Genomic DNA, 12,377 nt, shown 5'->3' with positions numbered 1-12,377 from the left:
AGGTGTGACTTGAAAGTTTTGATTTTCTCTTCAAATATTTTCTTAGAAGAGTTCGTTCTGAGAAGTCTTAAAGCCTCTCCTTTGATGAAACCTTTTTTAACTCCCGGTGGGTGGGATGAAGTAAAGTGTATATATTGGAACGTTTCAGTAGGCTTGAAGTGGGTACGCACATCAAGAACTGAGTCTTTTTTGAATCTTTCGCCTTTAGAAATGTTCGTATCCAGGAATGTCGTTTCTGTTTCAGAAACCTCAGCCGTGAATTTTATTGTCGGGTGGTGGTTGTTTGCTTGTTCAATGAACTGTAATATTTCATCCCTGTTTATAGTCCAGAGTGAAAATATGTCATCTATATATCGTTTCCAGACGAGCGGTTGAAATGTGCTTTGGCTTAGGATTTCTGTGTCTACCTTACTCATGAAGATGTTAGCAAATGCTACTGCCATCTTTGTGCCCATGGCTGTGTCATGTATTTGGAGGTAGTTTTTTCCAGCGAACTGGAATGAGTTTTCCTGTAGAATTAGCCTTAGCGATTGCTCTAGTAGTGGTGTTGGGATAGGAGGTTTGTTTACGTAGAATGTTTCGTATGCTCTGCATACTGTTTGGATTCCCTCCTCTTGTGGTATGTTCGTATAGAGGCTCGTTACGTCCATTGAAACAAGTATAACGTCCGCTGGGACTTTCGTTTTTTCTATGAAATTAATGAAGTCTGTTGAATCTTTGAGATAAGACGTCTGTTGTTTTGCAATAGGCTGAAGTAGTTTGTCAACAAACGATGATAATTTCTCTGTTGGGCCTTCACACCCTGATATTATTGGTCTACCGACCGGGGTCGGTTTGTGTATTTTAGTAAGGGTGTAGAATTCTGGAATGCGAGGCGGTTTTGGCGTTTCACAAAGCCATTTTTTAGTGATTTCGTCTATGTGGTTTCTACGGTAGAGCTCGATGAGTTGTTCAACCCTATGTTGTGTATAAATTACCATGGGTGTTTCAAGAGGCCTGTAGTGGTTTATGTTGTCTAGGTGGATTTGACCTTCTTGTTTTTTGTCTTCTGTATTCATCACAACAGTGGTTGTTCCTTTGTCTGACTTTTTAATATTGATTCCGCTGTCACGCTTTAAGGCTTTGAGAGCCGCGCGTTCCGCGGGTGATAGATTATTTTTAGGCTTTGTGAGTTTTAAGTCTGCGAGTTCGCTCTTCACCTCTTCTAGGTAGCTTTCAAGGGCAACTGATTGTTGTATTGGTGGTTCCCATGTAGATTTTACATGGAAAGGATGTGGTTCGTTGTTTTGCCCGTGAAATATGTACATGAGGCGCATTCTTCTTGCGTACTGATCGAAGTCACGCAAGATTTGACGCTTTATTTGTGTTTGTTTTGTCACGGGTGTTGGGATAAATTTGAGCCCTTTTGCCAGCAAATTGATCTGGTCATTTGAGAGTCCTTTGTTTGAGAGGTTTTTTATATGTTTTTGGTTCGCCTCTATTTGTATGTGTGATTGTTTCTTTTGTTTGATCTTTCTGCGCTCTTTGCGCTTTTTGTTCGTTAGATTGCTTTTTGCATTCCTTCCTCTTGAGTTTTTTGCATTATTTTTGGCCCCTGTGTTGTAGTGGGAGTCAGAGAATACACATTTGTACTTTTGAACTTGTTTATTCTCAATGTCTCCTAATTTTTCCATCATTTTGCTGAACTGAGCAATACTAGCCTGGATACTGCCAGCAATTTCTTTAACATTCGTGATTGTTATACTTGTTTCAATGGACGTAACGAGCCTCTATACGAACATACCACAAGAGGAGGGAATCCAAACAGTATGCAGAGCATACGAAACATTCTACGTAAACAAACCTCCTATCCCAACACCACTACTAGAGCAATCGCTAAGGCTAATTCTACAGGAAAACTCATTCCAGTTCGCTGGAAAAAACTACCTCCAAATACATGACACAGCCATGGGCACAAAGATGGCAGTAGCATTTGCTAACATCTTCATGAGTAAGGTAGACACAGAAATCCTAAGCCAAAGCACATTTCAACCGCTCGTCTGGAAACGATATATAGACGACATATTTTCACTCTGGACTATAAACAGGGATGAAATATTACAGTTCATTGAACAAGCAAACAACCACCACCCGACAATAAAATTCACGGCTGAGGTTTCTGAAACAGAAACGACATTCCTGGATACGAACATTTCTAAAGGCGAAAGATTCAAAAAAGACTCAGTTCTTGATGTGCGTACCCACTTCAAGCCTACTGAAACGTTCCAATATATACACTTTACTTCATCCCACCCACCGGGAGTTAGAAAAGGTTTCATCAAAGGAGAGGCTTTAAGACTTCTCAGAACGAACTCTTCTAAGAAAATATTTGAAGAGAAAATCAAAACTTTCAAGTCACACCTTATTGAGAGAGGTTACCCAGAGAATCTTATTCAAGCAACCCTCTCTGAAGTGAACTTTGAAGAGAGGAAACTAGCCCTCCAACCAAAACAGAGAGAAAACAAACGAATCTTGCCTTTTGTCACACAATATCAACCATCAGTGCCAAACCTAAAACAAATCCTAATGAAAAAATGGCATTTAATAGAACAACAACCATTACTGAGCGAAATCTGCAAGGATCCGCCCCTCGTTTCATACAAAAGAGGGCGTTCGCTCAAAGATATACTTGTGAGAGCCAAACTATAAAAGGCTAAAACACGCGCTTGAGAGTCGATTCGTGCAGGCCTGTCAACCCCATTTTACAAAGTTCAGCTACATAAGATGAAAGTCCGCACAAACGAAAAACGAGTACGAGCTATTGTCAAGTTTGCCTTTCTGACATTGGATTATTTCATCCGTTATTATACAAGAAATATTTTGAGGAGACGTGAGATTCAAAACCACCTTAGGCAATATATTAGCCAACTCGAATAGTAGTCTTAGGTATCTTTTTATAAAAGGCTCTTAAGTTTAATATGTTATCACGTAGCTGAGCTGTAACTGTTGAATGAAATTTTCATATAAATAGACTTAATCGCCAACCTCGTCTATCTCCCCAAATGCAATAAAATTTGAGGGATTGCATAGCAATTCCACTGAAGATATGTTTGAAACATGGTGTTTTTTCATTCATAGATAATTAATTATCTACGTCAACCATTACAACTTTTTACGTTTATTGTAGATCTCTAGCACTGACGAATTTTGTGCAACGTTTGTGGTTAACCGAATGTATGACGTGGGAACAGTCCAACCAGTTCCAGTGAAAGTTTATGATTATTACAAACCTGGTAAGCCAATTTCTTGGTTAATTGGTAAATAACTTGTGAATTTTTCATTTCTATAATTCACTTCGTGCTGCTTTGTATTTCGTCACAGCTGATTCCTGCACGAAATTCTATTCATCGAATCCAAAAAGTGCGCTGCTTGCAGGCATTTGTGAAGAAGGTTATTGCAGGTGTTCACAAGGTATTTTTTTAAACGAAGAATACATTGCCTAGTTTAGAATCTTTTTTGAGTTTTAAAATAAATGATAATGCCCTATTTTGTTACACTATGTCAGAAATAAGTTAGCTTTCCATAGAAATTTAGCCTCGATAATGACTGTTAATAAATCAGACAAACAAACAAACAAACAGGCACAAAAAACAACAATCATTCTAGTGGCACTAATCGTGTACAAAATAAACGAACCTTTCTTGTTCCAGTAAAGGGCGAGAAGTTTGGGGCCCTTGTACCTTATATATTTTAGTAAAAAGTGGTGCTTGGTTAGCCTTCTTCCCTAAGCATGCTTATCCTGCGGAATGTTACCCTCTGCATACCAACGCTTGTGTCCCAAACGTTGCGAAACTTTCAATAGCAGAGCCAAATTAATCCTTCTAATTGTTGCTAATAGTTTCTGATGTTATTGTGTTCCTTCTCTGCAGATGACTGTTCATCGTGTGTTGAACGGTCATTCAAGACTCATGAGCTGGTAAAGAAAGCATGTCACGAATATGACTTTGGTAAGAAACACCTCATGGACGAGATAAAACAACCATGCGCAGTTTCAGTCATCTTCGGCGACCCAGGAGCTACAAGCTGGGACGAAGCGATATTTTTGGGCGAAAGTTTACTTCAAGAGCTTATTCTTGGTTGCGGGGAAAGCTAGTCGTGTGCACAAGCTTGTTTATTATTTCTCCTCGAACGTTGTAAAACTTCTGAAACTTTCCACGGTGTGCAAATCGCCGTTTCACGGGCCAAGCAACTATTTCGACCGAACGTGGTAACGATCGGCTTATTTAATTTACTCCTAATTACAGTGCACGCACCTTCTTGCTATCCCGCCAAACCAAAAATCCCTAAGCAATATGGCTGTCAACAGTGTTAGGAGTAAATTCCCTAACAATTCTATAATTTCTAGCCATGATCTATCTCTAGCTATAGTCTCCAGCTATGATCTATCGCTGTTGTCGTTCAGAATGAAATTCAGGTAAAAATTATTTCAGGCAACCATAACGATACTACTGCATAGTCATCATTTGGGGAATTTTCAATTCCCCAACAATATTTCGTTTCCTTCGTTTATCCAAAAAAAAAAAAAAAAAAAAAACACAATCTGCAACAATCGACCTCACAGTGTGGATCCATCGAACAGAAGACGAACTAAAGTTGCATTTTGGTTTGGCGCGATAGCAAGGGGCGTGCACTGTAATTAGCAGTAATTAGCCGATTGTTACCACGTCCGGTCGACATAGTTGCGTGGCCCGTGCAACAGCGATTTGCACGTCGTGGAAAGTTTCAGAAGTTGTTCAACGATCGAGGAGAAATAATAAGTAAACTTGTGCACACGACTAGCTTTCCCCGCAACCAAAAACAACACTGTAGAAATCTAAAAATATACGATATAACTTCGATAAATCAGCCGAGAAAATTGATGGAAGAGTATTGCTTCCTAGCCCCTATGTTACGGCTTGCCATTCCCTCGGTTTCGTCGAATCGTGTTTTCTGAAACTCTACTGGAATTTTACCGCTGTACCCAGTAGGTCGATCGATAGAGAAAACCACTTCGTGTAAGAGGACGACGGAGATACCCGGCTGGACCTCCTCGCTGATTGGCCAGAAAAATATTTTTCTGGCCAATCAGAGGAACGGAATTCGACCGCTTCTGGAACTCGGTAAGAATAAGTTCCCAGGGGCTCTTCAGCTCTTGAAGTAAACTTTCGCGCCGAAAATATCGCTCGCCCGAAAATGTCGGCTCGTTCCGGTTAGTAGCCCCTGGGTCTCCGAGGATGAGTCCTAGGCAGCTCAATGTATTCTACCGGGTAGGAATTCTTACCTTCTCTTTAGGAGGTGAACGGAGTAAGACTTCCTGCTAATAGCAGATAAAAATACGTCGTTTTTCACCCCGAATATATTCGGACACGAGAACTAGTTGATTGCGACATTCATTATACGGGAATCAAGGGAAGTCCGTAAAATCCTTCCCTGATGTTGCTAGCCTATATGATATATTTTTATTGCTGATGTCTTCGAAGTACGCGGACGTTCTCTTATTATGTTTTGTCTGGTCCCCTTTCTCGGATGTTTTAAATAAAATTAATACCATTCTTGATGGAAAACTTTCCGTTCAATTTTTATATAGTTTTGAATTGCAATCGGGACATACAAAACTATGTATTCTCACGGTGAAACTGATTTCCAGCATGCAGTAAGCCTCAACAGAGGCAACAAATCTAAAAGTAAATAGAAATCTACCGTTTAAACATGTTTGCAACGTTAGTAAACTCAAGAAACGCATTATTTTGAAAGAGGCTCCCGTCTTAAATAAATCTTTGTCTATTGTAGCTGTTTTAGGCGAAGTGATCCTGCTGGACGAGCGTGAGTTAAGAAAACAATCCTGGATCACGTATGAGGTAATACTACAGCAGGTAATCAAGAAAAGCAAAACAGATCTCGTACAAGGAGACGTCATCGAATTCAAGAGAAGATCTGGCTGCAGATGCCCAGACATGATGGAAAGAAAACAATATCTCATCATGGGAAACGAGCAAGGATCTTTCTTTGTACTTGATGCCAATTCGTTTGTTATTCCCTGGGAGAAGAAACGAAAGAGTGACATGTTGGACGACCTTCGTGCAAGAGTGGGCATAGACCCCAGGTGTACTTCTTAGAATTCAGCTAGGCTTTGCTTGGATGTAGGTTCACATAATGACAGTAGGACGTCTTAATCGAGATAGGAGTACCCTCTTATTAAATACAAGAAATTTTAATATTAACTAAATTTGTGGAAAGTTTAACAGTGTAGATTTTAAAAATAAATTAAACAGTAAAAGCAGACAACCTAAACAATCATGGATCAGTTTTTGCCCCATGCTTAGCATCCATCGATACAAGAAAAAAGGCAAGAAAAATATAAGGAAAGATCGATACCTGTATGTAGATATATTTTTGCTTTCACTCGACTGCTCTGACATATAACTGAGTTGGACTTTACCGGCAACTGTAGCAGGACATTGACGTCAGCAGGTTAGTTTTAAACATTCGCCTTAAATTTAAATGGAATAGAACGTTGCTTCACTCGACGAGGATGGCAGACAAACATCTGGCCTGCTTATGTATTTAGTCTTTGCTCGATTAGACAAGGCTAACTTACTGATAATGAGTAAAATAACAGGAAACTGGCTTTAATTTGGAGCTGGGAATTCAGTTCTAAATGAACTGAGCTCACTATTTAAATGTCTTGCGTAATGCTATGTCATTATTTTTCTGACATAAAGAAACAAATGAACAAACAAACAAACCAACATACAAAAAAATAAACAGCCAGGGAGACGGACAGATAAACAGGCAGGCAGGCAGACAGACAGACAGACAGACCGACCGACAGACAGACAGACCTAACCTACCAACCTACTATGGGGCGCCGTTTGTAAATTTATTATTTAGACCGAATTTATGCCATTTTCCCCTTATTTATAAATAATTGGAAATGCCACAAAATTTGTTTATAAATAAGACACAAGAACTTGTCCGTTGATATGTAAATAATTATTTTAGGTACGTCCTGATTTATAAATAATCTTTTACCATAGAGTTATTATATATAAATAATAAATTAAACAACTTTAATTATTTATAAATCAGGTCATCTCTAAAATAGTTATTTACATATCATAAAGTTTGTAAATCCCATTATTTATAAATAAATTACTTCGCCGGGAGTGTAAATTCATTATTTAGAAATAATAAATTTCACCTCGCCGAGTGTAAATTTATTATTTATAAATAATGAACTTCACTGAGTGTTTAAATTCATTATTTAGAAATAATGAATTTCTCCTCGCCAAGTGTTAATTTATTATTTATAAATAATGAACTTAATTGAGTGTGTAAATTCATTATTTAGAAACAATGAAGTTTCATTTCGCCGGCTGTAAATTTATTATTTAGAAATAATGAATTTAACCGTGTGTGTAAATTCATTATTTAGAAATTCATTATTTAGAAATAATGAAGTTTCATCTCGCCGAGTGTAAATTTGTTACTTAGAAATAATGAACTTCACTGAGTATGTAAATTCATTATTTCGAAATAATGAGAGTATGAATGGCTGACCCAGCGTCTCTTGCCCGATCGATTTCGGAGGCTGTTTCTCGCGCTATAAGTGAGACAGTTAATGCTACCCTTGCTCAAGTAGGTAACGGCGGCGGTATGTAGCCTGAAATTCAGCACTGGCGGATCTGGGGGAGGGGCCGGGGAGCCCGTTCTCCCCACCCCGCCTCAACTATCTATTATGGAGTTCTTATTCACTCAGCAATTCGGCAGCTCACACTGCAACAGGAACAACTACTCAAAGGCCGAGGTAACAGGTAAATTTTAAGAAAAGAAACTGCTGCATGAAGAAAATAAAAATCGCTTGGCGTGTTAAGTGAAAGGTCTGATTTCTATTGAAATTCAATAATGGTTTAAACGTAAATGAATTTAGCTTTCCACGTGTACGCTCTTTGGACTTGCCTGGAATAGACATGCCCAGCCGTGACTTCATCAAGCCAAACAAAGTGTGTCACACAGCTATCCGTCCAAAGGTCACAAAGGTCACAAAGAATTTAACCTGCGAGCGGGCTCACGTTTGAATCAAACGCGCGAGTGACGAAGAGGAATAGCGATCGGCGGGAAAGAGGCGCCAAGAAAGTGACTTTCTCCTCTCGCGGCTTCGCCCGTGGATTTCTCGCTCTCAGCTACGCCGAGCGCGTTTGTGCTCCAACGTGAGCCTGTTCGCAGGCTACAAAGAATTATCTAAGCATGTAAAGACATTATTCGATTTCCCGATTTTAAAAGTTCTGCATTTTCTTCATTCAGCAATTTCTTGGCTTAAAATTTACCTGTTACCTCGGCCTTTGAGTAGTTGTTGTCGTTGTCGTTGTCGTTGTTCCTGTTGCAGTGTGAGCTGCCGAATTGTTGAGTGAATAAGAACTACATAATAGATATTTGAAGCGTGATTCTCGCTTAAACTCAATTAACCAAAATAAGGGGGGGGGGGGGCTCCCCTAGATCCGCCACTGCTGAATTTCAGGCTGCATACGTACCTGAGCAAGGGCAGCATTAACTGTCTCACTTATAGCGCGAGAAAAAGCCTCCGAAATCGATCGGGCAAGAGACGCTGGGTCAGCCATTCATACTTTTATTATTTCTAAATAATGAATTTACATACTCAGTGAAGTTCATTATTTCTAATTATTATATGGCTGCGTCTCACAAAGACTGGGAACTACCGAATTCACGAATATTATTGGCTGAAATCGATATTGACCGCGGTCTAGATTTTCCCATCTAGACCGGCATCTAGCTAGACCGGTTTCATTTTGCGTTGACAAAGTAGCAAACTAAAATCCAAAAATGTTCACCATTTTCTTTTATTTTCTTCTCAATCATTTATGGCACTGCCAAAAAGCCTGATGACAAAACAAACAAGTAAAGAGAACGAATGCAAAAAGGATTGGTATTTTACATTAGCCTCGTTTCCATGTAAGGGCCTTGTATGCCATATTTTTGACATGCGCATTCCATGGTTCTGGAAGAAAATTTGGCATGGCTCCATATCAGGAAATATTTGTCTTGTAGAGGTTAATAACCCTGCCAAGTTTGATGCTTTTATCAAAAAACAAACAATTTTGTCCCTTAACAGCTGGACTAAAATGGAAAATGCCGTTGTCAATGAAACCTGTTGTCTTTCCGCCGGATGTTTAATGTTCTTAGAAGTCGGAACCCGGGTGGGGAATGAAGTTAGCTTCCGCATTAGTCTGAGAACTTGAAAAATATGGAGGTGAAGTAACACTAACTGGAAATCTAAACATAAAAGACAGTCGTAACATTATTAAAGTATCAGATCCTTTTTTCAAAGAAATTCTTGAAATCTGGTCAGAAGCCAATTATGAAGAAAAGATTGTATCAGACTATCACTTTCGGTCATCGCCCTTATGGTATAATTCACTAATAAGAGTTGGGAATAGACCAGTGTTTTTTAAAGAATGGTTCCTCAAAGGAATAACAAAAGTAGAACATTTAATGGATGACTCCGGAAAGTTCCTCTCGCTCACTGCTTTCCAGACTATACATGACCTGACAGCCCGACCTTTAACCTTTCTTGGAATCATTTCTTCAATAAAACTTCTTCAAAGATATATACCCCATAACATCAGAACCTCCATTAAACATGAAAGTTTCTTGTCAAAATTTTTAAAGAGCAGAAAACCTAGTAGACTAGTATATAAGAAACTTGTATCAGGAAAAAGTGAACCACCCAATCAAAGTCAACAAAAGTGGGAGGAAGACGTCACTCTCGCAACAAAACAAGAGCTCAACTGGAAAAAGGTTTACCAAATGGCTTTTCAATGTACAAAGAGCACAAAACTTATAACTTTCAATTTTAAATTTCTTCATAGAAGAATATCAACAAACAACTTCTTGAAAAAAATTGGTCTCGTCGATAGCGAGAAATGCACTTTCTGCGAAAGAGAAACAGAGAAACTTGTACATTTATTTTGGGCTTGCCCAAAAACTCAATATTTTTGGAACAATTTTGAAGTATGGCTACAGTCTTGCCAAGTTATTGCCAAGGAGACACCCTTAGAGCCTGATACAGCACTGGGCCTAAGGCCGGATAGCTCTAAACATAAACTCCAAATTAACTTCTGCTGCTTAAATGCTAAATATTACATTTGGCTATGTAGACAGAAAAAATGTTCTCCAAAACTAAATGATTTCTTACTGTATTTAAAACATATCTATGAAATGGAAAAAAATACAACTACAATCGTTTTAAAAAAGTGGGAGCCTCTGTTGCCTCTTTTGTAATCTCTTGACAACTCGACCCTAGTCCCCTGAAAACGAAAATAAAAATGAAAGGAAAAGAAACAAGGCGCATATATATATACCATGCATATTTTCTGTAATTTGCAACTCGGAATGTACATTAGTGACAGGAGTAAACTGGTATGATCTTACCGTGCTAGAATTGTAAGAAGGGCAAGTAATCTAATTATGTTGTATTGTAAGCAGTGTAAGTATTAGTATTGTTAGTAGCGTGAGTATGCGTATTATATAGAGTAAGTGTTAGTATCGTAAGTGGCGTAAGTAATAAGTTTTTTGTAAGTAGTGTAAGTAACTACATTAATATTGTATTGTAAGTAGTGTAAGTAGCATTTAAAAAGAATAAAGAAAAAAAAAAAAAAAATTAGTCTGAGTAAGCAGCCAGTGGCCTATACGGCACCTGGAACGATGGGCCAGAGAAGTTTGGCAAGGAATTCCTCTGGAGCAAATGAGGCCCTGGAGGGTACTCCATATAATGCACAATATGGGGAGATTCCGCTCAAAAAGCGAAAACGTAAGGATATAGGTAAAGAAAAGGGTAGGGACAACTGCCACGCTTTTTGAGCGGAGTTCTCCCCATATTGTGCATTCTATGGAGTACCCTCCAGGCCCTCACTTGTTCCAGGGGAATTCCTTGCAAGGGAAAACCCTTTTGAAACATCTCGAACAGGCGAACCTAATGACTTACCCATACAAGCACTTTTCCAGGAGCGGTGGCATCACTTTTGCCTAAAAAAAGTCTTTATTTTCTTTTCTCGGACACTTGTTTCACTTTTGCCACATTAGACTTACATTCATTTTATGATCTATCACACCATCCCTACCATAAATCAGATTAAAACACTCCTACACTTTAAATTTAAAATCGTATACATCCAAAACAGACCTGACTCCGTGGCGCAATGGTAGCGCGTCTGACTCCAGATCAGAAGGCTGCGTGTTCGAATCACGTCGGGGTCAGCTTTCAATTTTTGCTATTATTTTGGTAACCGTTTGCATTGAGATAAACGTAAAAGCAGTACTGAAAGGCGTAAAAATAAACTACTCGTCAAAATAGATGGAAAATGCAGTTGTGTTGAAAGCTTCTGTCTTTCCCCACTGTATGCTCAATGTTTTTAGAGGTCGGTACCAGATGGAATAAGTTACTCAGGGAGCTTGCGTTCTTTTCTGCTGAAAAGGCTACGGGTTTTAGCCCAGACGAAAAGATTGCTTTAGCCTTATATAATGGTTAACTTGAGAATTCTAGTTTTAACTTAATGAGGAACTACATATTTTGTTCAGGATAACACAACTATCATCCTACCTGGCGACACTCGATTTACCGGCTGTTGGCGCCAAATTAGAAACTTGGAGACACAAAATGTTTTCTAATTTTCACTCTTTACAGTCTGATATTGTTTTTGGAATTATAAATTCTTTTTCGTGAGCATTTGATGCCGTCTCCGGTAAAAAAAAGTTGCACGACTTCAATGCTGGATTGAGCAAGCAGTCTAAGCGTGTAAGCAACCTTAAAGTTGGTGGGTGTCTCTTAGAGGACAATGAAAAAATTGCTTCTGAGTTTAATGCTCATTTTACGTCTATTGCGGATCAGCTTAGGTCACTACTTCCTCAATTGAATTTTGACATATCTAAACTTCAAAACTTTGTCATCTCAAGAGAGGATGCTAACATCACTTTCTTCATTACAGAGAGCAAGATCATCGATTGTCTCAAGAACATTAGCTCAAACAAGGCCAGTGGTATTGATAATATCAGTGCGCGAATGCTGAAATTAGCAGCTCCTATTGTTGCTCCGTCCATTGCTAAATTAATTAATTATTCCTTCGTCACATCAGTTTTTCCTCAGCGCTGGAAGACTGCAAAAGTCACTCCGTTATTTAAAGGTGGGGATCCAGAAAACGTAAACAACTATCGTCCGATATCAGTGTTGCCGGTACTTTCCAAGGTAATAGAGAGGCATGTACACGACTCACTTTATAGTTATTTGTGTGTCAATAACTTAATTTATTCTAAGCAGTCTGGTTTTCGCAAGCGTCACAGTACAG

At 38.8% G+C, this 12,377-nt stretch overlaps 1 protein-coding gene and 1 non-coding gene across 3 annotated transcripts in view; both read left to right on the top strand.

Annotated features, from left to right (window-relative positions):
• LOC145487265 (complement C3-like) overlaps positions 1-7,262 on the top strand; it is a 32,378-nt gene extending 25,116 nt beyond the window's left edge. Inside the window, exons 39-42 of one of the 2 annotated variants that reach the window (XM_081466009.1) lie at positions 3,167-3,272; positions 3,361-3,450; positions 3,909-3,986; positions 5,809-7,262. In XM_081466009.1, the coding sequence (XP_081322135.1) occupies positions 3,167-3,272; positions 3,361-3,450; positions 3,909-3,986; positions 5,809-6,134 (600 nt within the window). In that variant the 3' untranslated portion in view covers positions 6,135-7,262. Of the gene's footprint in view, positions 1-3,166; positions 3,273-3,360; positions 3,451-3,908; positions 3,987-5,808 lie in introns of those variants that run through there. The other variant, XM_081466018.1, reaches the window with a different exon arrangement.
• A 3,958-nt stretch (positions 7,263-11,220) lies between these two features.
• Trnaw-cca (transfer RNA tryptophan (anticodon CCA)) lies at positions 11,221-11,292 on the top strand. Its single transcript has one exon. It is a non-coding gene; the product is annotated as a tRNA-Trp (tRNA).
• The last annotated feature ends 1,085 nt before the right edge of the window (positions 11,293-12,377 follow it).

This window comes from Orbicella franksi, chromosome 1 (assembly GCF_964199315.1).
Source record: "Orbicella franksi chromosome 1, jaOrbFran1.1, whole genome shotgun sequence".
Lineage (NCBI taxonomy): Eukaryota > Metazoa > Cnidaria > Anthozoa > Scleractinia > Merulinidae > Orbicella > Orbicella franksi.
This window is presented reverse-complemented; position numbering and strand designations above follow the sequence as displayed.